The 27,737-nt window shown below is 42.5% G+C and overlaps 1 protein-coding gene across 3 annotated transcripts; it reads left to right on the top strand.

Moving 5' to 3' along the window:
- The first annotated feature begins 2,272 nt into the window (after window positions 1-2,272).
- LOC110529509 (mitogen-activated protein kinase kinase kinase 7) lies at window positions 2,273-27,737 on the top strand. Of its 3 annotated transcripts, XM_036984900.1 has the most exons (18): window positions 2,273-2,455; window positions 2,604-3,418; window positions 4,188-4,298; window positions 4,419-4,484; window positions 4,680-4,725; window positions 7,923-8,061; window positions 8,715-8,839; window positions 10,147-10,275; window positions 10,787-10,917; window positions 11,171-11,252; window positions 11,381-11,505; window positions 11,798-11,945; window positions 15,117-15,197; window positions 18,620-18,687; window positions 19,894-19,996; window positions 20,346-20,407; window positions 20,855-20,970; window positions 26,211-27,737. In XM_036984900.1, exons 2-18 carry the CDS (start codon window positions 3,332-3,334, stop codon window positions 26,389-26,391), a joined length of 1,800 nt encoding a protein of 599 aa, XP_036840795.1. In that variant the 5' UTR covers window positions 2,273-2,455; window positions 2,604-3,331; the 3' UTR covers window positions 26,392-27,737. The 3 variants fall into 3 exon arrangements, with proteins under 3 accessions (XP_036840795.1, XP_036840796.1, XP_021467427.2); XM_036984901.1 differs by lacking the exon at window positions 2,604-3,418; XM_021611752.2 differs by lacking the exon at window positions 15,117-15,197 and having other exon boundaries at window positions 2,274-2,455.

Genomic DNA, 27,737 nt, shown 5'->3' with positions numbered 1-27,737 from the left:
TACAGAGAGCAAACAAACCTGCTAGATTTTGAAGAGCACAGATCCCCAGCCATACGTATGGCAATGTTAGTAGTCTCAGATAACACTCATTGAAGAGCATTTTAAACAGCCTTTCAGTCAAGTGACTAAAAAGTATTATTTATTGCAGTGGGAATTGGATAGCACTTGCATACTTCCAGTTCAATATACAACAAATCATTTATGCTCTTTAGTATGAGTTATCATTGCCTTGTGGTTGTGATTTACCAAGCTTCCTATATGAACTCCTTTTATTAATCTTTGTAAATAGGGAATGTGTTACTGTTTCATTATGTGCTGTGTTTCTTATAATACATAGCCTAATTTATTTCTTTAAGTGTTGCTGCTCAAATTCATATTAAAGCAGAGTTAGGATATTGGTTGTTAGACATTATTACAATGTTATCTATATTACTTATTTTAAATATTGTTCTTATGGAGAAGCACTGATTCACTTATATGTGGAAAGTATTCTCGTGACCTGTACTGCTGTCTGCCTCAGCTGATAAAGTAGTTGGAAGAGATCAGCTGTATCCTTTTTCAGACTTGCATTTGGTCTCATGGTCCTTCTGAAAGTGACATGGAGAACATCTGTTGGTTGGCCCACTTATTAGTAGATGTAGAATAGATATTAAATAGATATCGGAATAGTATGTTGAAAAGCAGTCTCTTTCAAAGGAACTATCGATGCTTCACGGATATTAAAATAAACAGTGTATTGTATTGAGTGTATTGTAGTGGCTCAATATATTCAGCGGTTAGCCCTGGACTTTTAATCAAACACAACAGTTAATCCAACCAAGATAATGGCATTATACATTTTGGTTAAGGACTTGAGCATCTGATACATCCTAATCCTAGACTCAATCTGTAGTGGAAATAACTTTTCTTTCACTCTTTGAATCCCTGACACACACAGAGATCTTGGTTGAATATAAAATGTGTCTTCCCCTTCCCACAATTAGATCTTATATCAGACCTTATGTCAGAGAAGACAAAACATAGGGTCATGACGCTGATTGCTGATCAACAGTCTACTGAAGTTTCTGCCCCTCTCCACTGAGGTAAACTGGCAAATTTGATAAAAAAATAGGTTTGATATATACGGCTTACATAACATACAGACTTGCTTTCTTTTTCACATAATAGAAAATGTAGTGCATGCCGTCCTAGACCAATACACAATTGACCTATTTCACATGGTTAGTAACATCTGGGCCTATACGCCTAATCATATCACAAGGCCAATTTTCTCTCAGCCTAATGGCATTTTTTTTTATTTTTTAAATAACATGAGATTAGCTATAAAATGTTCTTTAAATAGCAACATTTTTCTCTTTGCCCCATAGCAAAATGTGTAGAATTGTAAGAAGTTAGCTGTTTTCCTTGCTCAGACCTTGCAGGGCCCAGCAAAACGACAGTACGCCACTGGAGATACCCCACTTGCTGTTTTTTTCTGGTTCAATGAAAGTCAATGAACTAAGTAGACCAGACCCAGCTGCTCTTGCACTGGTGTCTATTGGAGACTGATCCCATTAAGTAGTCCGGAACTGACATTATCTTTTTCAATGGTAAACTGCCTGAGTGAACGATCTTAATTCACCCACCACCTTTGACACTTTAATACCTTTTGAACTGTTCGCAGCCTAAGTAGGCTCCCCTGGGAAGCGATGACCAAAACTATGGGTCCTACTCTGTCACATGTGTTTCTTGGATGAAGAGGGACTTTACAGATGTAATTGACATATGGGAAACAGCCAAATTGTATTTTGTCCAGACTACCAGACAAACCATGGTTGGATAGATCATGATTGATGGTCCATTTGATAAATTGACAATTTTATTTTGAAACACTAAAATGAATAGCATTGTATTATACCTGTGTTCATCTAATTAACCAAGTTTACATTCACAGTAAGTCACAGTCACTTGCGTTTTTCAACTGTAGGCTACCAATGGTGGGAAAAGTACCCAATTGTCATACTTGAGTAAAAGTAAAGTAAAAGTAAAGATAGAAAATTACTCAAGTAAAAGTCACCCAGTAAAATACTACTTAAGTATAAGTCTAAAAGTATTTGGTTTTAAATATACTTACGTTTCAAAGTTAAATGTAATTGCAAAAATATACTAATGTATCAAAATTAAAAGTAAAAATAAATATGTTTTTATTTCTTACTTTAAGCAAACCAGAAGGCACAATTGTCTTGTTTTTTTTGCTTAATTGATAACCAGGGTCACACTTCAGCATTTGTGTTCAGTGAGTCTGCCAGATTAGAGGCAGTAGGGATGTTCTCTTGCTAAATGCGTGAATTAGATCAATTTCCTGTCCTGCTGAACATTTAAAATGTAACGAGTAGCCTACTTTTGGGTGTCAGGGAAATGTTTGGAGTAAAACGTACATTGTGTAGTGAAGTAAAAGTTGTCAAAAATATAAAAAGTAAGTATAGATACCTTAAGTACTTTACACTGTAGGCTACGTATACTGTTGACATTTAAGAGTCTAATAACGTTACTTATAGGGACATACATACGCATGCATTTATTGTAATATGGTTAACAATAACCTCGCATCCTTTTTATTATAGCGTCTCTACTTACAAAGTTGCATCTGCATGCCATTCGGGACACAAAGCTGGTGGGGCAGAATTCAGGGGAGCACACCCTCTCTGGAGCTGCTGCCTGTAACAACTGCGGAATAAAACAAAAGTCGTTTATAATGGAAGCAAAGTCGTAATTCTAAAGTTGTATGTACGCGAGTCAGATGTTTAGAAAAACGGTGGACACTTTGATTGTTTGAATTTTAAATGTTGAGGAAATCAATCACCCCATGTCTCGAGCCACTACGCCGGTGGTGCACGGTCTACGGCGGCGAAGGGCTGGCGTGATCAGGCCAGCAATCGGCCTAGTCAAGTGACTCCCAAAGTGTCAGATATAGCTTGCTCGCCAGCTAGCTAACTTGCTAAACTACTTTTGTCAAACAACGTCGTTGACGTCCCTGATGTGGCAATTGAAAGTTGCTGTTTTCAAATTGTGGCTACTACTAGCCATTGTTAATCGACTTTTTAACTAACGTTTGCAAACTACCTTACTAGCTAGCTCAGCTACCAGTTGGCTATGTTGGACTGAGCTAGCTAGCCAGTAAACACAGCTTGCGAGTTCCAGTTTTTAAACTAGATTTATTTCCGTTTTAGGTCCGCCAGTGTCTTGGCAAGTTGTCATGTAAGATTATTTTTATTTTTCTTCGTGTACGCGTCTTGCATATTATTATTTTTTACATCTTGGTTTTAATGAATAACGAGTTAGCCAGTTAGCAATGTCTCTGCCATCCGCTGATATGATCGAAACTCCCCCTGGATATCCCTTTGAAGAAATAGATTATGTGGATATTGAAGTTGAAGAGGTAAGTAACAAGTTAGCTATCTCAACATTTGATTGGAACGTGAGGGATCCTATGATGCAGAAGTTGCCACAGTGCGTGATATCGCAATTGTCATGGTTGCTAGCTCTACCATTGTTAATCAACTTTTTAGCTAACGTTAGCAAACTACCTTACTAGTTAGCCCAGCTACCAGCTGGCTATGTTGGACTGAGCTAGCTAGCTAGCTAGTCAACAAACAGCTTGCTGGCTAGGTGTGAATCACCTCAGCATGGGGTGTGATGTTGGGTTTGAATCACCCCAACATTGTGAAGTTGTATGGCTCATGCAGTAATCCGGTAAATCAGCTTTTTAACTATGCATGGCATGTTTTGTGTATTATGGTTTTGAAAAGGCCTGGGAATTAAATTACCATAACTATCTCACTAATAGCTATGCCATTCATCAATTATTTTGCCATAGACGTTATGGAGAATGGTCAGTTAGCTATGCTCCAAATCTATTTGACAGGTCTTGTTTTGATTGTAGCTAGCTAACTAGCTGCAGTTCCCCACAGGTGGGCCCCACACATCAGACCCCTCCATCAGATCAGCTGACGTTGACTGTCTGCACACAAGAGTTTGATTGATATGCTGGATTGTGTAATGGAACTTGTCCACAACAACGGTGTTAGCTTGGCTAATTCCCAAAACACCCAGATGGAAAGTGGCATTAGTAGGGTCATGATAATAATAGACAAATAACATTTGCATCCAATACACTCGGCTTATGTCATCTACCTGTTATCTTTCAGGTCGTGGGGAGAGGTGCATTTGGTGTTGTCTGCAAGGCCAAATGGAAAGGCAAAGACGTCGCAATCAAGACAATAGAGAGTGAATCTGAAAGGAAAGCGTTCATAGTTGAGGTATTGTCACATTGTACTGGGATACTAGTAGAGAGATTCTGTAAAGTTATGGCAGGGCAGTTTATTACAACCCAAAGAGATCCTTATTGATTCTCTTCCCTCCTCCTCTCCCCTTCCAAGCTGCGACAGCTTTCGCGTGTGAATCACCCCAACATTGTGAAGTTGTATGGCTCATGCAATATTCCGGTAAGTCATCTTTTTAACACACTGATATTTCAGTGTGTTGTTGTTGTAAATACCTTGGAACAGTGGGTTGTTACTGCTATTGGTGTTTCTACAATAAAATCAAGGTAGACAAATGACCAGAACATCGTGGGATACTGTATACCCTAATAACTAGATATTTTTTTCATTTTTGACGGCACAAATTTTCCGATCTAGGTCTGCCTGGTGATGGAATATGCTGAAGGGGGGTCTCTGTACAATGGTGAGTCAATGGACGATGATGTAGGCAAGCCTACTACTAGGCTTGGGCAGTATCCAGATTGTCGTACCTTCATATTGACCTTGTGCCATCCTAGGATATGAACACAAGGGGCGCTATATTCAAACCACACTGAGTCTGTAATCTGAAGGTTAGCAATGCTAATAAGTACACTATATATACAAAAGTATGTGGGCACCCCAAATTAGTGGATTCGGCTATTTCAGCCACACCGGTTGCGCAGAGATGTATAAAATTGAGCACACAGCCATGCAATCTCTGTAGAGAAACATTGGCAGTAGAATGGCCCATACTGAAGAGCTCAGTGACTTTCAACGTGGCTTTGTCATAGGATGCCACCTTTCCAACAAGTCAGTTTGTCAAATTTCTGCACAGCTAGAGCTGCCCCGGTCAACTGTAAGTGCTGTTATTGTGAAGTGGAAATGTATAATAGCAACAACGGCTCAGCCACGAAGTGATAGGCCACATAAGCTCACAGAATGGAACAGCCAAATGCTGAAGCGCGTAGCGCTACCTGCTCCAATGCATAGTGCCAACTGTAAAGTTTGGTGGAGGCATGACAATGCCCCCGTGCACAAAGCGAGATCCATACAGAACTGGTTTGTCAAGATCTATGTGGAAGAACTTGACTGGCCTGCACAGAGCCCTGACCTCAACCCCATCAAACACCTTTGGGATGAATGCTGACTGCGAGACAGGCCTAATCACCCAACAACAGTGCCCGACCTCAATAATGCACTTGTGGCTGAATGGAAGCAAGTCCCCGCTGCAATGTTCCAACATCTAGTAGAAATACTTCACAGAAGAGTAGAGGCTGTTATAGCAGCAAAGGGGCACCCAATTCCATATTCATGAACATGATTTTGGAATGTAATGTTTGACAAGCAGGTGTCCACATACTTTTGGGCATGTAGCGTACATTTAACCACTTAGCTAGATGACTAAGTTAGCAAACCAGTTGCACAACTGCAGAGCATTTAGCACATTTTAGACGATTAACTTAATAGTTATAAGATATCTAGCTGGCAAACATTTTATTTTGAATTCCATACTGTAACCAGGCCACCTGGCGCATGCTGCACAACAATGAATGAGTGACTAAAGCATCCGGTCTCTCTTTGTTGTGTGCTTGTAAACAAAACAACGTGATTGGAGACTACCAGTATGCTTCGTCATGAAAACAATGTGACGAGTGAAATGAAGAACGCGATCTGCTTTATCTCCTAACGTATTGTACACAGGACCTTGACGGCAGGTATTTAATCAAGTAGCCACAAATATATATATATATATATATATATATATATATATATATATATATATATATATATATATATATATATATATATATATATATATATATATATATATATATTTTTAAAGCTTCAAAGAAATGGTTTTCGACGGTATTGAGAAACCATCCTGTGGCTATTTCCAAATTCCCTGGTATACCGCCAAGCTGACCTACTTCTCTACCACACACATTGACATGGCATGTATTTACACAAATTTACAAGCCATGTCAAACAAGTGGAAATATTGCAATCAATGTCAATAACTCCAATACCCAAATGCAAACTATGCTCTTATTAACCCTTTACACTCGTACCCTTATACGTGTAGAAAATTGCAGATTTGGGCGCAAATAAGCACCTAAATTGGAATGTAGTGGCTGTACAGTGACATGCTATAAGTTACATCAGAGCTCAGGCTCTGCGCTTCAGTGTTATATGGGTTTTGAATTACAGCCGTTCTGAACTTGAGCACAGCTCACGACAACAAGTTGCCCCCATCCCTCCTGGTATTTGGGCAATTTTCTTGTTGTCTTAGTGAGGGAAAATCTGTAAATTAAGATGACTTGATGTAATTTGAAAGATGTGATGTTGAGGATTATAATAAATACCGTTTTGATGTCAAACACCCTTGAGTCCAAATGTGCACATCATAACTCATGTCATATACAGTGTCAGTATTTAGGATCACTATGTTTGATGTACGGTTACAGACGACGTGTTGTCATATCCTGGGTTGTTCTGAACAGAATGAGCCCCTATTTGTTTATTGTGAAGAAAATTTGCCAAGGCGCACACACCTGAATGTACTCATGACTCTTTTCTATGATCTGTTTCTCTGAATTGCCCTGTGAAAGCCTACCACTGTAAGATCGTATTTTATAATTTAGCTAGGCATAGAACAAGCTTTCAAATCATGCCCACCAGACCCAGATTGCGATGTTATAATGGACTGTTTTTGGAATGTATTTTCAGATTTCGTTAATGTAAATGTAAAATGCACACATCAACAGTGCAATGTTTTGATTCAGTCTTGTGTGACGTTAACTGTTGTCTTCACCTTTTGGTCTAATAATTTCTCTTATCTCCTAACTGTTCCATTTAAATTTCGCCTCATCCATATAGGCCAATTCCCATGAGTGTAAAGGGTTATTACTACTGACATGATTCCTTAGATTGGTCAGTACTTTCACAATGACCTGTTAGGAAGTGTTCATGGATCCGTTACCAGAAAGGGGTTCAAATACATGTGTATTTGAGTGTGGTATTTTAAAATACTTTTTTAAAGTACATCGGTTAAATGCATTGGAGTGTTTGAGGCAGTGTATGTATACATTAAAATATTAAACTACTTGTCTTTAATAAATAAAATCATAATACTTACTTTGAATGTATGTGAAATTGAGGCATTCAAAATAGTATTTGAACCCAGGTCTGACTCTTACCTGTACAGGCACTTTACCCCCTTGTATACTTTTCTACCTCTGAATCTCTGTCAAAGTTATTTAAAGTTGGTGTTCTTAGTTGTGGTCGTCACAACTTTGTTGAATGCTTGAAACTATAACTTTGAAGGTATTCTCTCTGTGTACGTGCACGCGCACGCGCATATTAGTAGTAAACAAGGAAAGTTCTCCCTGGTGAGGACATTTCCCAGGTCCCCACAAGGACAAAGGCTATTTTAGGCTTAGGGGTTAGAGTTATAGAAAATATCATTTTGAATGGCAATTCATTTTATGTTCCCACAAGGATAGTAAAAATTGGTGTATGTGAAAGTGTGTTTGCACTTGTGGACTTTTATGGCTATGGAAGTGTGCGTAATGTGCATGCAGGTGTGTTTTGTGTTTATTTCGAGGTGTCTGTGGTAGTGACTGTGTTCTCTGTCCACAGTGCTGCATGGTGCTGAACCCCTCCCCTATTACACTGCTTCCCATGCCATGAGCTGGTGTTTTCAGTGTTCCCAAGGGGTCGCCTATCTCCATGGCATGAAACCAAAGGCTCTCATTCACAGGGACCTCAAGCCACCCAAGTATGCTCCTCCTCACCACCTCCCCCTCTCTCTCTTGTTTCACTGCCAATAAAGTGCCTTGCTCCCCCACTCAAGGTGTCATTTAATAGATGTGTGTGATATATTATGCAATAGCATCAGAATATTTGTGTCTGACTTTATTAACCAAAATAGCATAGTTTTATTATATATATATTTTTAATGAGAATAGTCAATGGACGGGCTCCAGTATTTTACTTATGTTTTTGTTCCATTTCTGTTCAATCTGGCTTCAGTAGTAAGGCCTTAGTGTTTTCATAGTGTGCCCCTGACTGAAATGCTTAGAGTAGCTGTATCGGCTCCAGAGGTTATATATTTGGCTCTGACGGAAAAGACTGGAACCTAACCTTCACGCTCTTTGTGTGACACAGCGGGTGTTGCCAGACTGTGTGGTTGTAAAGTTATTTGCTGTAAGGGATCTGACTTTCTTTTTGTATGCATAAAAATAATCTGACTAGCTGTATTCCCTTTTTTTTCATGTTTTTTTTATGATTAGAAATGTTTGCTTTGAAGCTAAAGTGGATTTATTATGTGTTTGTAACCCATTTAGACCTCAGTAGCCTTTAGTAGTTAGCCTTACGTTGTCTCACAGGTCACTCATTTGAGTGGATCTTTTGTTTACTTGTTTGTTTCAGCCTGCTCCTGGTTGCCGGTGGCACCGTGCTGAAGATATGTGACTTTGGGACAGCGTGTGACATTCAGACCCACATGACCAACAACAAAGGAAGTGCTGCTTGGATGGCCCCAGAGGTGTTTGAAGGCATGTATGAACAGCATGGCAAATGTTTGGAACACGCCATGGGATGCCTGTCCCATCTGTCTTAGAAAGCGCAAATTGGACTCTTTAAGAACAAGGGTATCTAAACAAGTGTAGCCTTTCATAAATGTGTTTATCTAGAGTGCATTGATTGTCAGTGTTTGGTTATGTGATGCTGCTGTTGAGAGCAGTGTTTATACAGTAGGGCTTATGGAAGTGATCGTTAATTGTAATGGTGTGCCACTGTGGCTTTATCACTTACTTGATCACTGGAAGTCACCCAAACACGTAGACGCCACCATTTCTCAAAGCCGGATTGATCTAACACTTCCATTCATATCTTGGGTGGTATTTATTATTATTATTGTGGTTGTACACACAGACATTTAGAATTGAGGGAAAGATGCAGCATATTGCAGAGACGGTTTCGGTTTCATCCCAAAGAGAATGTACCATTTTAGTCTATGCTCTCAGCCGGTAGTTTAATGCAGGATTTACCAAACTCGGTCCTGGGGGGCCCCCTGGGTTCACATTTTGTTTTTTTGCTCTAGTACTATTCAAATAACCAACTAATCATCAAGCTTTGATTATTTGAATCAGCTGTGAAGTGCTAGGCGCAAAACAACTATACATGCACCCAGGAGGGGCCCCAGGACCGAGTTTGGGAATCCCTGGCCTAATGTATCTTTGTTTTACAAAACACATTGAGGCAGCCTCTTGTCAAGGGGGTCAGGAGGAAACGCAAAGGTAATAGTAATTATCTTGTTTAAGGGAGTGACATGATTTCCATGCAATTTAAACAGCTCACATTTGCCCCCAGAATGACCTCCCTCAAGCTAATTTGCATCACGGGGAGAAATGTTATTACAAAAGGCCTTGGCAGCAAAGCAACTTTAAATCTGAGTTCCAAATGACACCCTATTCCATATATAAATAAAGGTGAGAAAAAAAATATATAGTGCATTATGGGCCCTGGTCAAAAGAAGTCCGCTAAATAGGGAATAGGGTGCCATTTGGGACACAACCCAAACGTCTGTGTGAAGAGTAGTTTAATTCCACAACATAGCCACAGTAATTAAGCATCTCAGGAGTGGCCCTGAACTAAAATTGCCTCCTTATTTTCATCACACATATGTTCTTAAGGTGCGCAGACCAGATGGATGCTCCTGTGCTTTCCCAAGCACATCCCCCTTCTCCCCAACACTCCTCACACATATTAACTGTGCTTTTTTAAGACTTACTTTTCATCAGCCAATCAGAGCAATCTGAAAGGCCCTGAATGGAGCTGTTTCTCTCATATGTGCTTTCAGGCAGCAATTACAGCGAGAAGTGTGATGTGTTCAGCTGGGGCATCATTCTCTGGGAGGTGATCACACGCAGGAAGCCCTTTGACGAGATTGGAGGGCCGGCCTTCCGCATCATGTGGGCTGTGCATAACGGTGAGTCTAAGAGGAAGTAGGTGGGGGAGCTGAATGAGTTAATCTCTGTGCTGACACGTCAATCACCCTGGCGTCTCAGAGCCGGCTGCCCAGTGAGACCTGCTGTGAGATTAAATGAGTCACGAGGCTGACGGGGAAGCGCAATTAAAAAGACAGACTCACCTGTATAGCGCTCCCTGCTGTTCCCTCCGTCGCACAGTAGAGTGATGGAGCAGAATGCTAACGGAACACGGACTGTCTGAGAACAGGAGCACACCTGGGGACACGACACTACTGCGTCTGTCATTCCAACAAATTAGCGGTGCCACCACAGCAGGGGCTTTCATTTGCATTAGATTAAAAGTGTTTACTTGTACTGAAATTAACTTTCTGGAACTTGATTACATTTTTAAAAGATTGCGTTTGTATAACCTTTGACCTAACCATTTTATTGTGTTTGGGTGTTTGTATTCATAGTGATAAATGTTGACGTAGTGCGTCGTATCTCTCTGTTTATATTGATAATGTCCAGGCACCCGGCCACCGCTCATCAAGAGCCTACCCAAACCCATTGAGAGCCTGATGACCCGCTGCTGGTCTAAAGACCCCTCCCAGAGACCCTCCATGGAGGAGATAGTCAAGATCATGACCCATCTTATGCGAGTAAGGCCCTCCTACACTCATACTTATAGAGATGCATTAAATGAAATTGAATGCCTTACCAAGATAGCCGCCCTGCAGACAAGGGATCTCCACACTGTCCATTCCAGTGTTCTTTTGAATTCCATGCCGACACCGATTCTGGATGCAAGTAGAACTCTTAACCATGGTGTCCTGTTCTCCGACTGCTTGCCTGGTCAGATGGTCAGTGTTGGGAATGTCGTTGTTACGTTTTCTGTCAACCTCTCTTTTCCAGTGCTTCCCAGGATCTGATGAACCCTTACAATATCCGTACCAGTCTTCAGATGAAGGACAGAGTAGCTCGGCCACCAGTACAGGTAGCTACATCTATATCGTTGAAATAGTGGAAGCTTTTATTATCTGCGTTAGTTTTACGTACATAAAACATCATGGACGTAATGTGGAAATATCTCACGTCTCACCACCTCTCTATTGGGTATTACAGGTTCCTATGTGGATTACACTTGCAACAGCAATAAGAGTGACACAAACATGGAGCATGGGGACTCTCCAGGGAGCAACGACACCATCAAGATCACACCTCAGTTTGCACATCAGTTCAGGCCAAAGGTAACGCAGCAACCTGTACTGGTACTTGGCTTGCCATGTCTATCACAACCATTAAATCTGAACAATTTACTTTGTCAGGTGTCTAGGTGAGAGAAGGTAGACAAATTAATGCAATTAGCTACATTTGTGTGGATATGAACAAAATGATTTAAACAAGCATCGTATGACAGTAATCATGGTCATTTTGATGTAATCATCAGTGCACAAAATGTAATTGAGACTTTTTGACCACACTGAATAAGTAGTGAAATGTATTGTAGGCCAACAGTATCTGTTTTGTCTGTGCTCTCAGGTAGACCCGTTGTGGAGCCTGCCTCTGTCCAGAGGGAGCAGTGTTGAGAGCCTGTCGGAGCGAACACACAGTCTGCTGCCCTCAGAGAGCAAAAGAATGAGCGCAGACCTGTCAGAGCTGGAGCACAGGGTGCCTTTCGCTCCCACAGGTAACGTCAGAATCGACACCCTTCACACACCCCAAAATGGATTATACAAGTGTAGGACTACATATTTGACACATCGCACACTTCTAGAAGAGAAGCATACAGTTCATACTTACAGTAATGTTACGTCAGCTAATGAAGTCAGCTTTATTTCAGTACGAGAGAGAGCGCTGGCATCCTACGCCATTAAAGCTACTATCGGGTTGGCAGGTAGCCTAGCGGTTAAGAGCGTTGGGCCAGTAACCAAAAGGTTACTGGTTCGAAGCCCCGAGCCGACTGAGAGAAAATCAACTATGATATAACACATATGGAATCATGTGGTAACCACAAAAGTGTTAAACAAATCAAAATAGGTTTTATATTTGCAATTCTTCAAAGTAGCCACCCTTTGCCTTTATGACAGCTTTGCATACTCTTGGCATTCTCTCAACCAGCTTCATGAGGTAGTCACATGTGTTTCAATGAACAGGTTTGCCTTGTTAAAAGTTAATTTGTTGAATTTCTTTCCTTAATGTGCATTTGAGCCAGTTGTGTTGTGACAAGGTAGGGTGGGTACATAAGATAGCCCTATTTAGTAAAAGACCAAGTCCATGTTATGGCAAGAACAGCTCAAATAAGCAAAGAGAAATGACAGTCCATCATTACTATAAGACATGAAGGTCAGTCAATCTGGAACATTTCAAGAACTTTGAACGTTTCTTCAAGTGCAGTCACAAAAACCAAGTGCTATGATGACACTGGCTCTCATGAGGACCACCACAGGAAAGGAAGACGCAGAGTTGCCTCTGCTGCGGAACATGTCAGATTGCACCACAAATAAATGATTCACAGAGTTCAAGTAGCAGACACATGTCAACATCAACTTCTCAGAGGAGACTGTGTGAATCAGGCCTTGATGATCAAATTTCTGCAAAGAAACCACTACTAAAGGACACCAATAATAAGAAGAGACTTGCCAAGAAACACGAGCAATGGACATTAGACCAGTGGAAATCTGTCCTTTGGTTTGATGAGTCCAAATTTTAGATTTTCGGTTCCAACCACCTTGTCTTTGTGAGACGCAGAATAGGTGAACGGATGAGGAGGTGGTGTGGGGGTGCTTTGCTGGTGACACTGTCTGATTTATTTAGAATTAAAGGCACACTTAACCAGCATGGCTACCACAGCATTCTGCAGTGATGCGCCATCCCAACTGGTTTGGGCTTAGTGGGTCTATTATTTGTTTTTCAACAGGACAATGACCTAACACACCTCCAGGCTGTGTAAGTGCTATTTGACCAAGAAGGAGAGCGATGGAGTGCTGTATCAGATGACCTGGCCGCCACAATCCCCTGACCTCAACCCAATTGAGATGGTTTGGGTTGAGTTGGTCTGCAAAGTGGAGGAAAAGCAGCCAACCAAGAGCTCAGCATATGTGGGAACTCCTTCAAGACTGTTGGAAAAGCATTCCTCATGAAGCTGGTTGAGAGAATGGCAAGAGTTCAAAGCTGTCACCAGGAAAAAGGGGGGCTACTTTGCAGTGGTGTAAAGTACTTATGTAAAAATACTTTAATGTGTTACTTAAGTTGTTTTTTGGTGTATCTGTACTTTACTATTTATATTTTTGACTACTTTTACTTCACTACATTCCTTAAGAAAATATTGTACTTTTTACTCCATAAATTTTCCTTGACACCCAAAAGTACTCGTTACGTGAATGCTTAGCAGGACAGGAAAATAGTCAAATTCACGCACTTATCAACCGAACATCCCTGGTCATGCCTCTGATCTGGCGGACTCACTAAACGCACATGCTTCGTTTGTAAGTTGTCTGAATGTTGGAGTGGCTTTCCGGTTTGCTTAATATAAGCAATTTGAAATTATTTTTACTTTTGATACTTAAGTATATTTTAAACCAAATACTTTTATACTTTTACTCAAGTAGAATTTTACTGGGCCACTTTTACTTGAGTAATTTTCTATTAGGGTATCTTTACTTTTACTCAAGTATGATAGTTGGGTACTTTTCCCACCACTACTACTTTGAAGAATCTAAAATATATTTTGATTTGTTAAACTTTTTTGGGGGGTTACGACATGATTCCATGTGTGTTATTTCATAGTTTTGATGTCTTCACTATTATTCTGCAATGTAGAAAATAGTACAAATAAAGACAAACCCTGGAATGAGTAGGTGTGTCCAAACTTTTGACTGGTACTGTTAAGTTGCTTTGGATAAGTGTGTCTGCTAAAATGACTTCAATGTAAATCATGTCTCCCTGTCTGTCAAGATGCATTTCATCTGCTTTCATCTCTGAGGTGATTCCTCATGTAAGCTCCTCCATATGCCCCTCAGCACTGGTGCCAGTCATCTCCCCTCCTTCACACAGATCTGAGGCTCAGACTGAGCTTTATAGACAGGCAGCCCAATTCTGATCTTTCTTCCACTAATTGGTCTTTTGACCAATCACATCGGATCTTTTTCAGAGCTGATCTGATTGTTCCAAAGACTAATTAGTGGAACAAAAAGATCAGAATTGGGCTGCCTGTCTAAACACAGCCAGAGAGAATGCCTTTCATTATTCATCATCTGCCTTGTCAAAATTAAGCTTCCAAGGCATGAGTAAGCTACAATTAGCCTTAGTCTCTATTTGTCAGGGTTTTTCCTCACGTGTTCTTTTCATCTTAATGTGAGACTGTTTTCTGTGAAATATCTTCAGTTTTCTGTCTTATTGTATATAATTATTTCACATTGTTGATGCTGTACATGGTATATCATATGGATATTAGTTTGAAATGTAATCTATTTAGCTTTATCATCTGTTTATCTTCAGTGCTCCTCAATGGTTACTATATATTACAGTATTCGGTGCCATCAATATGGTTTGATCAATTTATTTTATTCCAATTATCATACATATTCTATTGGTACAGTCAAACAGTTTGTTAACCAAATGCCTGTCATGTCTGTGCTGAGACTTCCTATGCAGCATCGCTAGCACTGTGTTGTGAAACTAACCAACCAACCTTAGGACAGGATGCATGTTGCCCGTGCATTGTGCATGTATGTGCTCTGCATGTCAATACAGTCCAGAGGGGAGCGAGGAGAGAGCAGCGTCTGACATGTATGCTCCAGCTCTGGGCCCTCTCTTTGTCTGCATGTGTACGCCAGCTATGTGTGTGTATTTGTTGCAGCACGTCCCCAGTATAAACGAGGCCACCGTAAAACGGCGTCATTTGGCACCATTCTGGACGTTCCCAAGATCGTCGTCACAGGTACCAGTGCGGACTACCAGGCTACCTGGTACCCTGGGTATAGCTGGCTTGGCTGAACTGAATCAGTGGGTTGCTCTGACACTGCTGGGCCTTTAGTGTCTGTTACTCCAGGTCTCACAGGCTACAGGGGCGCTTGTAGTCAATGCGTCTCAAATGTCACCCTATTCCCTATAGAGTCCCTATGGGCCCTGGTCAAAAGTAGAGTACTAAATATGGAATAGGGTGCCATTTGGCATGCAGTTCTTATATTCTGCCTTGACACTTTACAATTGAATTGAAGTAAGGGTATATTATTTAGTAAGGGGATATTACCACCAGTGATGACTCAATACAAATCAGTATTGAGGCTATGGATGATGATAAACCTGGAGTAACACACGCAGATCTCTTTTTCCTCTGTCTTTTGTGGTTTTGTTAGACGTTAAGAGGGACATGGGTTACACATGCTGGCGGTCTTATCTGTGTTTCACCCTCCAGGCACAAGATGCTGATCAAGCTGTTTCGATTCACACAGATCCATCTTTTAATCAACATATCTAATCCAGATTCATGGATGAATCCAAACGTGTTAGCCTGATGTGCAAAAACAATAGAATAGGCTGTTGATTAAGGGGCACGTCATCAGGTTATTTTTATCATGCCATCAGAAGGGGGGGTGAAATGGATGTGATAAGATTCATAACTCATGGCCCTGTCTGTTTCTCAGATGTCCTTCTTGCTTTGCTGCAGGCATGCAGGGAGTAAATCGGTTGGCTTGGCTTGCTCTCTCAGCTCGTCCTTGTCTTTCATGCATAGAGGACGTCTGTTAAAAGCTTCTTTTTTTTCTCTTTGCATCCATTAACTTGGTCGATTTGATTGATTTACCTCACATTGAGGGTCACAGCTATTATTACCACCCAAGATGAGGATGAAGGAAACGGTGACAGCAGCACTGGATTTCATACAAAAAAAGGCCTTTCTATTTAGGAAGGAGGAGCTGCGAGAGACATGTTGAAGGAGAAGTTAATTAATCAGACTAAAGGAGAGGGCTGACGTAAGGGGATATTAAAGGTATGACAAGGTTGTTATAACTATGTGGCACACCTAGATGTCACTCATTTCTTCAGTTTATTTGAACCCAGTCTCCATTTAGTAGTTTAATTAGTATGAAGCATTTCAAGTTTTTTTGAAGTTCTGGATTGGCATTCTAAATAAAATGTATATTCAGTGTTATCATAGTAGGTTGGAACTTCAAATGGCTATGCTCGCAAGCACCTCTGTTGCCATACTTTTTACAATTATTATTATTATTTTTTTAATTTTACCCCTTTTTCTCCCCAATTTAGTGGTATCCAATTGTTTTAGTAGCTACTATCTTGTCTCATCGCTACAACTCCCGTACGGGCTCGGGAGAGACGAAGGTTGAAAGTCATGCGTCCTCCGATACACAACCCAACCAAGCCGCACTGCTTCTTTACACAGCGCGCATCCAACCCGGAAGCCAGCCGCACCAATGTGTCGGAGGAAACACCGTGCACCTGCTGTTGCCATACTTGACAGCAGCAAAGTATATTATTTTTACATGTGAAATAACAATCACACAATGACAGGACCTTATTCTGATCTACAGTGCCTTCAGAAAGTATTCACGCCACTTGACCTTTTCCACATTTTGTTGTGTTACAGCCTGAATTTAAAATGGATTAAATTTAGGTTTTATGTCACTGGCCTACACACAATACCCATAATGTCAAATTGGAATGAGGTTTTTAGACATTTCTACAAATTTTATTAAAAAGAAAAAGCTGACATGTCTAAGTATTCAGATTCAGTAAGATTTGAAAATGACTGTCATGGAATGATCAACAACCAACTTGACAGAGCTTGATATTTTTTTTCAAAGAATAATGTGCAAATATTGTACAATCCAACTAGAGACCAAGAAAGACTCCGCTGTAATCCCTGCCAAAGGTGATTCTTACATGTGGTGACTCAGGGGTGTGAATACTTATGTAAATGAGGTATATCTGTGTTAATTTTCAACACATTTTCTAACTTCCATTTTGAATTCAGGCTGTAACACAACAAAATTTGTGATAAGTCGAATGGGTATGAATACTTTCTGAAGGCACTGTATAGGCCTAGAGCAACAACTACTGCAGTGACAAATGAGCATTTGTCTCAATCCAACATTCAATGTATTGTTTGTTTCTGTGTGTGTCTGCCTGCCTGTGTGTAGTGTCTTTGTTTCGGAGTTTTGTGCATTGAGAGGTCAAGGTAGTTTTAGATGTTCGCTTCCATATCATGTAAAAAGTTATGCATTCACAATTTTGTAGTTTAGAAAGAAAGAAAAAATCAGTTGTTGAGGGTATTGTTTAGTTAGAAATGTAACTTCGATTGTCCCAAATGGTTTTTTTAATGGTTTCCACCTTAAATATTGCCCTTGTTGCAGTAGTTCAAATGTTGTATGGGTCTGAGATTGATGCCGAGAGGTGTGCGGAGGGTAAAAAAGACCTCCAGTGCTCCCATCGCCAGAAAATTCTCAGCAGCTGAATATTCCAACTCTGAAAACAACCAACTCAGAAGACATTGTTCATAATTCTCCAGCATAGATCGAACTAATAATACTTCTAACTGCCAGATGGCTATCATTTCACCTGTTATTCTGACAATGTCAGGCAGGTCAGAGCCAACCTCAGGTTTACCTTGGCTGGGGATGAAGGAGTGGAGGCAGGTCAGAGCCAACCTCAGGTTTCCCTTGGCTGGGGATGAAGGAGTGGAGGCAGATCAGAGCCAACCTCAGGTTTACCTTGGCTGGGGATGAAGGAGTGGAGGCAGGTCAGAGCCAACCTCAGGTTTACCTTGGCTGGGGATGAAGGAGTGGAGGCAGGTCAGAGCCAACCTCAGGTTTACCTTGGCTGGGGATGAAGGAGTGGAGGCAGGTCAGAGCCAACCTCCGGTTTACCTTGGCTGGGGATGAAGGAGTGGAGGCAGGCTGCAGATCAGGGCCAGACCAGACCTGATTGTGCTATTCAGCACAGGACCCCCCCTGCCCGTTGGCCTTTGCTGGGCCTCAGACAAGACGTGCTATGAACCCTAAAATACCCTAGTTTCCCATCACCAGCACCCCCCCCCCAAAAAAAAGCAGATCTGCACAAACGTGACACAGTGAGGCCTAGCTATTCATGTGGTAGGTGTGTGTGTGTTGTGCCGTGTTAGTGTGGGGGTTGAGGGGGATGACTACTACGCTATGGTCATGCTATGGGCATACCAGAGCACATGTGACTGGCCAAGGAGTCGGGGGTTAAATCTGTGCAAATGTCCTGTCTCTGTGTGGCTCTGTGGTTTGGATACCCCACTTTTCACAGACCTCAGACAGACAAGTCCCCCTGGAACTGTCTCTAGGTTTTAACGGTTCCCCTATCTCTCTATCCTGTCCACAGCCACCTGTGAGGCGCAGAGACGGAGATCTGTACAGGACCTCCCTGGGGTCGGCACAGAGTCCAGCCAGGTAAGATGCTCTACAGTAGGACAGCCAGGTAAGATGCTCTACAGTAGGACAGGTAAGATGCTCTACTGTAGGACAGCCAAGTGCTCTACAGTAGGACAGTCAGGTCAGGTGCTCTACAGTAGGACAGCCAGGTCAGGTGCCCTACACTAGGACAGCCAGGTCAGGTGCCCTACACTAGGACAGCCAGGTCAGGTGCCCTACACTAGGACAGCCAGGTCAGGTGCCCTACACTAGGACAGCCAGGTCAGGTGCCCTACACTAGGACAGCCAGGTCAGGTGCCCTACAGTAGGGCAAGGCCTGGATTGACTAGTGTAACACCGTACATAAGCCTTTCACCGAGGGGGAAATGCATGTTATGAAAGCTTTCTCAAAAGCTTTTTGGTGGTATTGTATCTTTTCTCTCTCGCTCTCTGAATTGCATTGCATTTTAACTGATCGTGTTTTGCTTCCTCGGAGGATTTGATGCATGCTCGATCAAACATGGTGTCCAATGGCGGAAAAGCTAAGTGATGTAATGGAGAATGTCACTGTTGCGAAGATGAATATGTTCCAGGTGTAGAAAGAACATTCTCTTGTCTACCTGTGCATTTCTTTTTCAGTAGCAAAATTCCTGTTTAGTTTAAAGATGAAGTAGACTCTGGACCTGTATTGATTTATATTTGTATTGTTCTTGTCTGATACCTTTTTGCACAAGGTTATCTGTGGAGATCAACTTGTGAGTTCCCAGTAGTGGGAAGGAGTGTTTTCCTCTGGTTTTCTTACATGTTTCTCTCTTTCGGGAGTGTGTACATAACCCCAGACAGACTTAAGACTTTGTTTTTCACACTTTACTTGACAAACTATACGTTGTTTCACCCCACTGAAAGAGGCTCAGTGGATTTTGTTGCCGTCTGAAGCCATGGGATGACAGCTATAATAATTGTTGACTTTGCTTGAGGTTCTGGTGTTCAGTGGACAAAAGCAATAGCGGTCCTGTATGGCTCAGTTGATAAACCATGACGCTTGTAACGCCAGGATTGTGGGTTCAATTCCCAAGGCCACCCACTCGTAAAATGTATGCACGACTGTAAGTTGCTTTGGATAAAAGCGTCTACCAAATGGCATAAATTATTATTTATAGGGACATTTTGTGGACATGTGTTTCCACCTCTGATCTTCTATGATTGGCTGTATGAGTGATTGACAGTGTTGTTGGCCTGTTACAGGGGAGCCGGAACAGCAGCAGGTCCTCCAGCCCCAGTGTGAGGATGATGCCGCCTGATAAGACCAGCAGCAGAGGCTATAGCTTCTCTCCCGATGACCCCACAGGTACAGTAGTATTGGTGGCAGGTAGCCTAGCGGGTTAGAGCGCTGGGCCAGTAACCAAAAGGTAGCTAGTTCCAATCCCCAAGGCGTCAAGGTGAAAAATCTGCCCTTGAGCAAGGCCTTAACCCTAATTGCTCCAGGGTCACCGTTGATGATGGCAGACCCTGGCCGTGACCCCACTCTCCGAAGGGGGAGTTGGGATATGCAAAAAGACAAGGGTCTATTTCTGTTGAAGGACTTCTGGTGTCTATTGATAACTGAATGCCTGCCCAGTGGACTCGGCTTACATCGAGTCCACTACTGTCACTGTCAGAGCAACAAAAAAACACGAGTCTTGCTCTCTCCTGCCCAGATACCAACGGCTCAGACAACTCCATTCCCATGGCATATCTCACTCTGGACCACCAGCTGCAGGTAGGGAATCATTTCATACCAGACCTCCCCTGTCCTGCTAATGTTAAGCATTATTTTATACCACGATACATCTTGTTCTCACTCCCATCCCATTCAACTGTTTGTGTGGACCTGTCCAAAAACAATATGGTGTCACAGTGAATCTTGTTTTTTTTTTTGTGTGCGTGTTGATATGCTATTTTGTTTTAATTGAAATGTTGATGTTTTCCCCACTCAAAGATGATTTCAACGACACTGCAAATTGACTAATTCAATTAGGGCAGGATAGCATACTTTCTCAGAGTTTATCTAAAAAGAGGAATGTCTGTATAAATATCAACTGGCAACGGCGGTGAGATATTTTGTATATTTTTAAAAGCTCAGATGAATCTGAAACTCTAAAATGTATTTATACCATCTAACTGGATATATGCTTCCAAATCAATTAATCGCATGGTTTATTTTCAGCCCCTCGCTCCTTGCCCAAAATCCAAAGAGTCCATGGCTGTGTTTGAGCAGCACTGTAAAATGGCCCAGGAGTACCTAAAAGTGCAGACAGAAATCGCCTTGCTGATCCAGAGAAGGTAAATAGTGAACATTTACTGTACCTCTCCATCTTGTAGGGCAAGCGTTCAGCCACCACCAAAGGGCTGAGGTAATGCTCTGTTCTTTCATTCTGTCAGCGCTCCAGAGTTCAGTGTAATTAACTCTAGTCTGTACTGTAGGCCCTGCTGAATGTGACCATACACATCTGTGCGATCCAAGCAGACACAAATGTCTCCCCATTTAAGCGGGTGATCTGTCTTGTGACTAACTGAACAAGCAGCTCCATCAGATGTGAAACATGTATTTAGACTTGGGCATATGACTGCTGAGGGCAGAGGTCCACCCAAAGGCAATTACTAATTTAGATGACCAATGACATTCAAACAGGCCTGCTAAGCTGTGCAAGTCGAGCGTTGTGGAACAACTGGCTGTGTTTGGATGAAGAGCTAATCTCCTATTCATAGACCATGACTTTAGCAAGGAATTACCACATTTGTGGAATCAGCGGTTTTCTCACAGAAGCGATTGAATGCTTTGGTGCTTCGTCATCCACCAGCCTCTCAGCTGTGCTTATTGCATGTGATGCTATTCCTCTGTTCAAGCACAGAGTAATTCACATTAATTCACAGTTGTCTTAATCACATTTTTTATTATTACTTAAAGGTGCGATATGTAGAAATTGCACCTCCATTTCCTGGTTGTTAAAATTGTAATAATTTGCCTGATTTCAGTTTGTGCCAAAACAAGCAATGGATAGTGTAGAGCAGTGATTCTCAACTGGGGAGTAACGGGAGGATTTTAAAGGGTCGCGGGACTTGTGCAAGAATAATAAAATAACATTATTTGCTGACTTAACACATGCAGTGTGTCTGCAGTGGTGAAATGGCTAGCTACATTTGGACTCGGAGGGGTTCACGCTCCACTCACTCACTGACCAATACAATAAATTCTCCCCCCACGCACACACACACACACTGATCCAATGAAATGACACATTTCGCTACATCTGCAATAACATCTGCAAAATGTGTATGTGACCAATAAACATTTAATTTGACAAACTGATCCAATAAAAATTTCATTCTGCAACATTGTTTTAAATGTGACACGTCCAATCCGATAATACAGATCTTCTTCTGACAGCTAGCTTGATTGACAGCTAACTACGCAGAGGTGTTCTGCCGGCATTGCACATGTGGACAGTTGGATGTCATTTAGCTCATGTAGTCTAGCTGTCAGAGTAAAATCATGGACCATTTTTTTTTAAAACGTGCAGCTCCCTCTTCATCTACTGCTGCTACCAACGTCAACAACAAGGCAGACAACCTGGTCCCTGTCAAGAAGAGAAAATACCAACCGACTTCATCAAATATAGTTTTATATAGAAGAGGCAGGGTGAGTGTAGACCGCAACGAGCTGTTCGCTAATGAGAACATGAAACCCAAAAATGAAAAGGCATCTGGGCACCAAGCATCCAAGCCACAAAGACAAGACAGCTGACTTTTTCTTTTTTTTTAAAGGAAATGTCAATATCTGGAGGCCTCACAAGATTCATTGAAGAACGTCTGCATGGTACAAGAAAAGGAAATGTCAATATCTGGAGGCCTCACAAGATTCATTGAAGACCGTCTGCATGGTACAAGAAAAGGCACTTTGTGCATCAAACCTTGTGGCCCAGCGTATTACTAAGTGCAACAACAAAAAAACAGCACAGAGGATCTCATACTCCCTGCTGCGATTGATAAATGCACTGAAATCTTCGGAGAGTCAGCCGCAACATACATAAAACTATACCCATATCCAATGACACTATGAGGAGGAGAATCCCGGACATGTCTGGGGACATAACGTGCCAGACATCAGAGTACATCAGTGCAAATTTCCATTACGCACTGCAGCTTGATGATTTCACAGATATGGCTAACCATGCAATTCTAATGGTCTATGTCAGACACGTCTGGGATAATAACTTTGCGAAGCAGTTCCTTTTTAGTGTCGATTTGCCCACCACCACCACTCCAGAGGCTGTCTTTAGCACAATGGATATGTTCCTGGCCTCCGTGGGACTGGCCTGGGATGGGTGTGTCGGTGTGACCACAGATGAGGCAGCTGCCATGACGGGACAGCACTCTGGAGTAGTAAAGCGGATCCTGAAGAGAGCACCGAGTGCGACGTGGATCCACTGATTCCTACACAGGGAGGCTTTGGCAGCGAAGGACATCATGGCTGAGCTCCACGCCACTCTCCACAATGTGAGTGAAAAGTGGTTGTTTCCAGGCCTTCTGCAGGGATATGGGGAGGGAGCACCAGCAGGTGTTTCCAGGCCTTCTGCAGGGATATGGCGAGGGAGCACCAGCAGGTGCTTTATCATGCAGAGGTCCACTGGCTTTCCAGGGGTAAACTGCTGGGTCGCTTTTATGAGCTTCCAACATTTCGATTGTGAGGAATGGCTCTCGCAAGTTGCCTACCTGGCAGATATTTTTAACCATCTGAATTCGCTCAAGGGAGGGGTCATAATCGATTTTAACAGATGGACAAAGTGGATGGCTTCCAGATGAAGCTTACCATTTGGGCAAATCATGTTTCTAATGGGAGGATTGACGTGTTTCCCAATGCTGATTTTTGAGATTCAGAATCTGATCAACATAAGGCACACTGAAAAATAAATAGTTAAACAGCATCTTGTCAAGCTGCAGGGAAGGTTTTGCGACTACTTCCTGGAGGAGAACAGGAGACTAGACGACTGGACCCGGGACCCCTTTTGAGTGGAGATGGGAAGCGTCACGTTGCCAAGTAATGAATAGGATCAGCTGGTGGAGCTGTCATTTGATAGCGGACTGAGCATGCACTTCCTGGAAATGACACTGCCATTCTGCTGCAGCGTAATGAGAGAGTATCCTGCTCTCACCTGTCATGAGTCATTAATAAAGAATTCCTAATGATTGTTGTTTCTTCTATTTGAAACACTGGTATGTGTTACTGAGTCTGATCATGTATTACACCCCACTCCTGAACTGGTTGCCTAATTAAATGGCTTATTCTCTTGAATTGATAATACATGTTTTCTCAGTTAATATGGCTGTGTAATGACTTTCTTTAATACCATAATTGAGTCTATTTTGCAAGTGAAACCTGCCCAAGAAGGCAGCTGCAATGCAACATTACAAAATGTTATCATCAACAGTCCATAATATTGGGTTGTGACTTAATTGTGACTTTGAAATGTGGGTCCCCAGACAAAACCAGTTGTGTAGAGAATCATTGTTCCCTCTAAACTGCTGTAAAATATATTTTCATTAAATCAAAAATATAGTATTTTCAGCTGTTTAAAGCTGGTTTACAAAACCAAAAGTAGATGACACAAAAACAAAACTTAAAGAACAGGAAGCATAGAAATGGGGCACATAGAACAGATACCGGGGAACAGTGGGTTATCTGCCCTGTTCAGGGGCAGAATGACAGATTTTCACCTTGTCAGCTCGGGGATTCGATCCAGCAACCTTTCGGTTACAGGCCCAACGCTCTAACTACATTTCTATGTGAATGTGGTCGGGTCACCCAAAAAGTTACATATTGCAGCTTTAATGGCATATCCCTTTCCTTTTTTTCTTGTTCTCATTCTGTATGCTTTTCTCTCTCCTCTCCGACGCCTTTCTTTTTAATCTTAATCATGTTTGTATTTTCTTATGTAAACTGCACTGCAATTAAGTTTTCTGTATTGTAAAGTGCACCATTGTGGCACATGTAAAAAAAGAAACGTACTCTCACTATCAACTGCGTTTATTTTCAGCAAACTTAACGTGTAAATATTTGCATGAACATAAGATTCAACAACTGAGACATAAACTGAACAAGTTCCACAGATGTGATTAACAGAAATTGAATAATGTGTCCCTGGACAAAGGGGAAGTCAAAATCAAAAGTAACCGTCAGTATCTGATGTGGCCACCAGCTGCATTAAGAACTGCAGTGCATCTCCTCATGGACTGCACCAGATTTGCCAGTTCTTGCTCTGAGATGTTACCCCACTCTTCCACCAAGACACCTGCAAGTTCCCGGCCATTACTGGGGGGAATGGCCCTAGCCCTCACCCTCCGATCCAACAGGTCCCAGACGTGCTCAATGGGATTTGAGATCTGGGCTCTTCGCTGGCATTGGCAGAACACTAACATTCCTGTCTTGCAGGAAATCACTCACAGAACGAGAGGTATGGCTGGTGGCATTGTCATGCTGGAGGGCCATGTCAGGATGAGCCTGCAGGAAGTGTACCACATGAGGGAGGATGATGTCTTCCCTGTAACGCACAGCATTGAGATTGCCTGCAATGACAACCAGCTCAGTCCGATGATGCTGTGACACACCGCCCCAGACCATGACGGGCCCTCCACCTCTAAATTGATCCCACTCCAGAGTACAGACCTCGGTGCAACGCTCATTCCTTTGACAATAAACGCGAATCCGACCATCACCCCCAATGAGACAAAACCGCCACTCGTCAGTGAAGGGCACTTTTTTACCAGTCTTGTCTGGTCCAGCGACGGTGGGTTTGTGCCCATAGGCGACATTGTTGCCGGTGATGTATGGTGAGGACCTGCCTTACAACAGGCCTACATGCCCTCAGTCCAGCCTCTCTCAGCCTATTGCGGACAGTCTGAGCACTGATGGAGGGATTGTGTGAGCACTGATGGAGGGATTGTGCTTTCCTGGTGTAACTCGGGCAGTTGTTGTTGCCATCCTGTACCTGTCCCGCAGATGTGATGTTCGGCTGTACCAATCCTGTGCAGGTGTTGTTACACGTGGTCTGCCACTGCGAGGAAGATCAGCTGTCTGTCCTGTCTCCCTGTAGCGCTGTCTTAGGAATCTCACAGTATGGACATCGCAATTTATTGCCCTGGCCACATCTGCAGTCCTCATTCCTCCTTGCAGCATGCCTAAGGCATGTTCACGCAGATGAGCAGGGACCCTGGGCATCTTTCTTTTGGTGTTTTTCAGAGTCAGTAGAAAGGCCTCTTGTGTCCTAAGTTTTTCATAACTGTGACCTTAATTGCCTACCGTCTGTAAGCTGTTTAGTGTCTTAACGACCGTTCCACAGGTGCACGTTCATTAATTGTTTATGGTTCATTGAACAAGCATGGGAAACAGTGTTTAACCCCTTTACAATGAAGATCTGTGAAGTTATTTGGATTTTTACGAATTTTCTTTGAAAGACAGGGTCCTGAAAAAGGGACGTTTCTTTTTTTGCTGAGTTTGTGTAAATGATACCAATCTATATCTCCAGGAAGGAGTTGATCGCTGAACTGGACCAAGATGAGAAGGACCAGCAGAACACGTCCCGCCTGGTCCAGGAGCACAAGAAGCTGCAGGAGGAGAATAAGTCTCTGTCCACCTACTACCAGAAGTGCAAGAAGCAGCTGGAACTGATCCGCGCCCAACAACCGAAGAGACAGGGCACCTCATGATGATCCACAAGCTGGCCCCTACCTGACTCATGCTGCAGAGACACAAGCAAACTCTCCCCATGTCATATCCCCTGTTCTCCTCCTCTTCCTCTTCTCTTCCTCTCCTCTACTGATCTGGGTCACCTGTAGTCTGGTCTGCAACCCAAACCTCTACTGTTCTGGGTCACTTGTAGTCTGGTTTCAAACCCTAACCTCTACTGTCCTGGGTCAGCTGTAGTCTAGACTGAAACCCAAACCCTACCTGCAAAGCATTTGCCACTATCTCTCTCCTCCTCCCTCTGCCCTATGTTAGCTATGATCTCAACCTAGGTGCCCCCGCCCACCAGCACCTGGGCCCTGTAGGTTCCAGTGGATCTTGTTTTACCTTGTACTGTAAAGAGACCTGTGTTTTACTGTATACCTGCATGTTGCGTCATAGACACACTGCTCATAACATGGAATGGACAATGAGGTGCACTCAAGCAGGCTGTTATGGAAAGTCTCTGTGTCCATATGTATGCACATCTTTACAGTATATTCTTTGATTGCAGACCAAAACAATCAGCATCTATCTACCCTCTCTGTCCATAAAGAGCTGTAGTCATGAGGTTGTGATTGCCCTAGATACAGTGAACACAAAGGGCAGAGGAGTGGGCTTCTATCCCTCAATGGTCAGCCATCCTTTGGGTCAGAAAGGATGCTTCTTGAGGTGTGAGTCCTGTACAGTAACCTCCTATTGCCTTGTGTTCCACAGCCTGATGGGAGGGGAGGCCAGTGAGGGGTGTGAAATATGTTTGTCTCTATTGCTCTCAGGGCCCCTCGGACCCTCCCCTGGGCTGCCTGGTCCGTGTGTGTGTCCTCCTCCCACAGTCCAGTCCTCCCGTTGGTTAGTCCGCCCCTGACCTGTCTTCCTTACTGGCTAGTGGCCATGTGTCCTTGAGAATGTGAAAAACAAAGATGGACGTGTGAGTTACGTTCAGAATTTGGCGTTTTTAATGAATTACGAACTGAATTTATTTGACTGTGATCACTAAGTTCTAAGTGTGTTTTTTACCCTCTTAGGCAGAAATAGACACTCTTGTATCTATATAATGTAGAATCTCTGTTCTCGCTCCTAGTTTTTATGGCAGCATAACCCCTCACAGAAGAAATCCACCACAACCTGACAACCTATCTGAAACTATTTCATGTAAGTTGCATTCATTTTAACGGTGGATGTATTTTAGATATGCCTTGCATATCCATGATGTGTCTGTGGATACAAAAAAGAATGTCTTGACACAAGCAAAATATGAGACTTATTTTTTCAACCTGCTTAAGTAAAATAAACTTTGTACGAGGTTGAAAGTGCAACATGTTTATCAAGA

Source organism: Oncorhynchus mykiss, chromosome 8 (genome assembly GCF_013265735.2).
Source record: "Oncorhynchus mykiss isolate Arlee chromosome 8, USDA_OmykA_1.1, whole genome shotgun sequence".
Taxonomy (NCBI): Eukaryota; Metazoa; Chordata; class Actinopteri; order Salmoniformes; family Salmonidae; genus Oncorhynchus; species Oncorhynchus mykiss.
The sequence above is the reverse complement of the archived record's forward strand: the minus strand, read 5'-3'. Positions and strand labels throughout refer to the sequence as shown.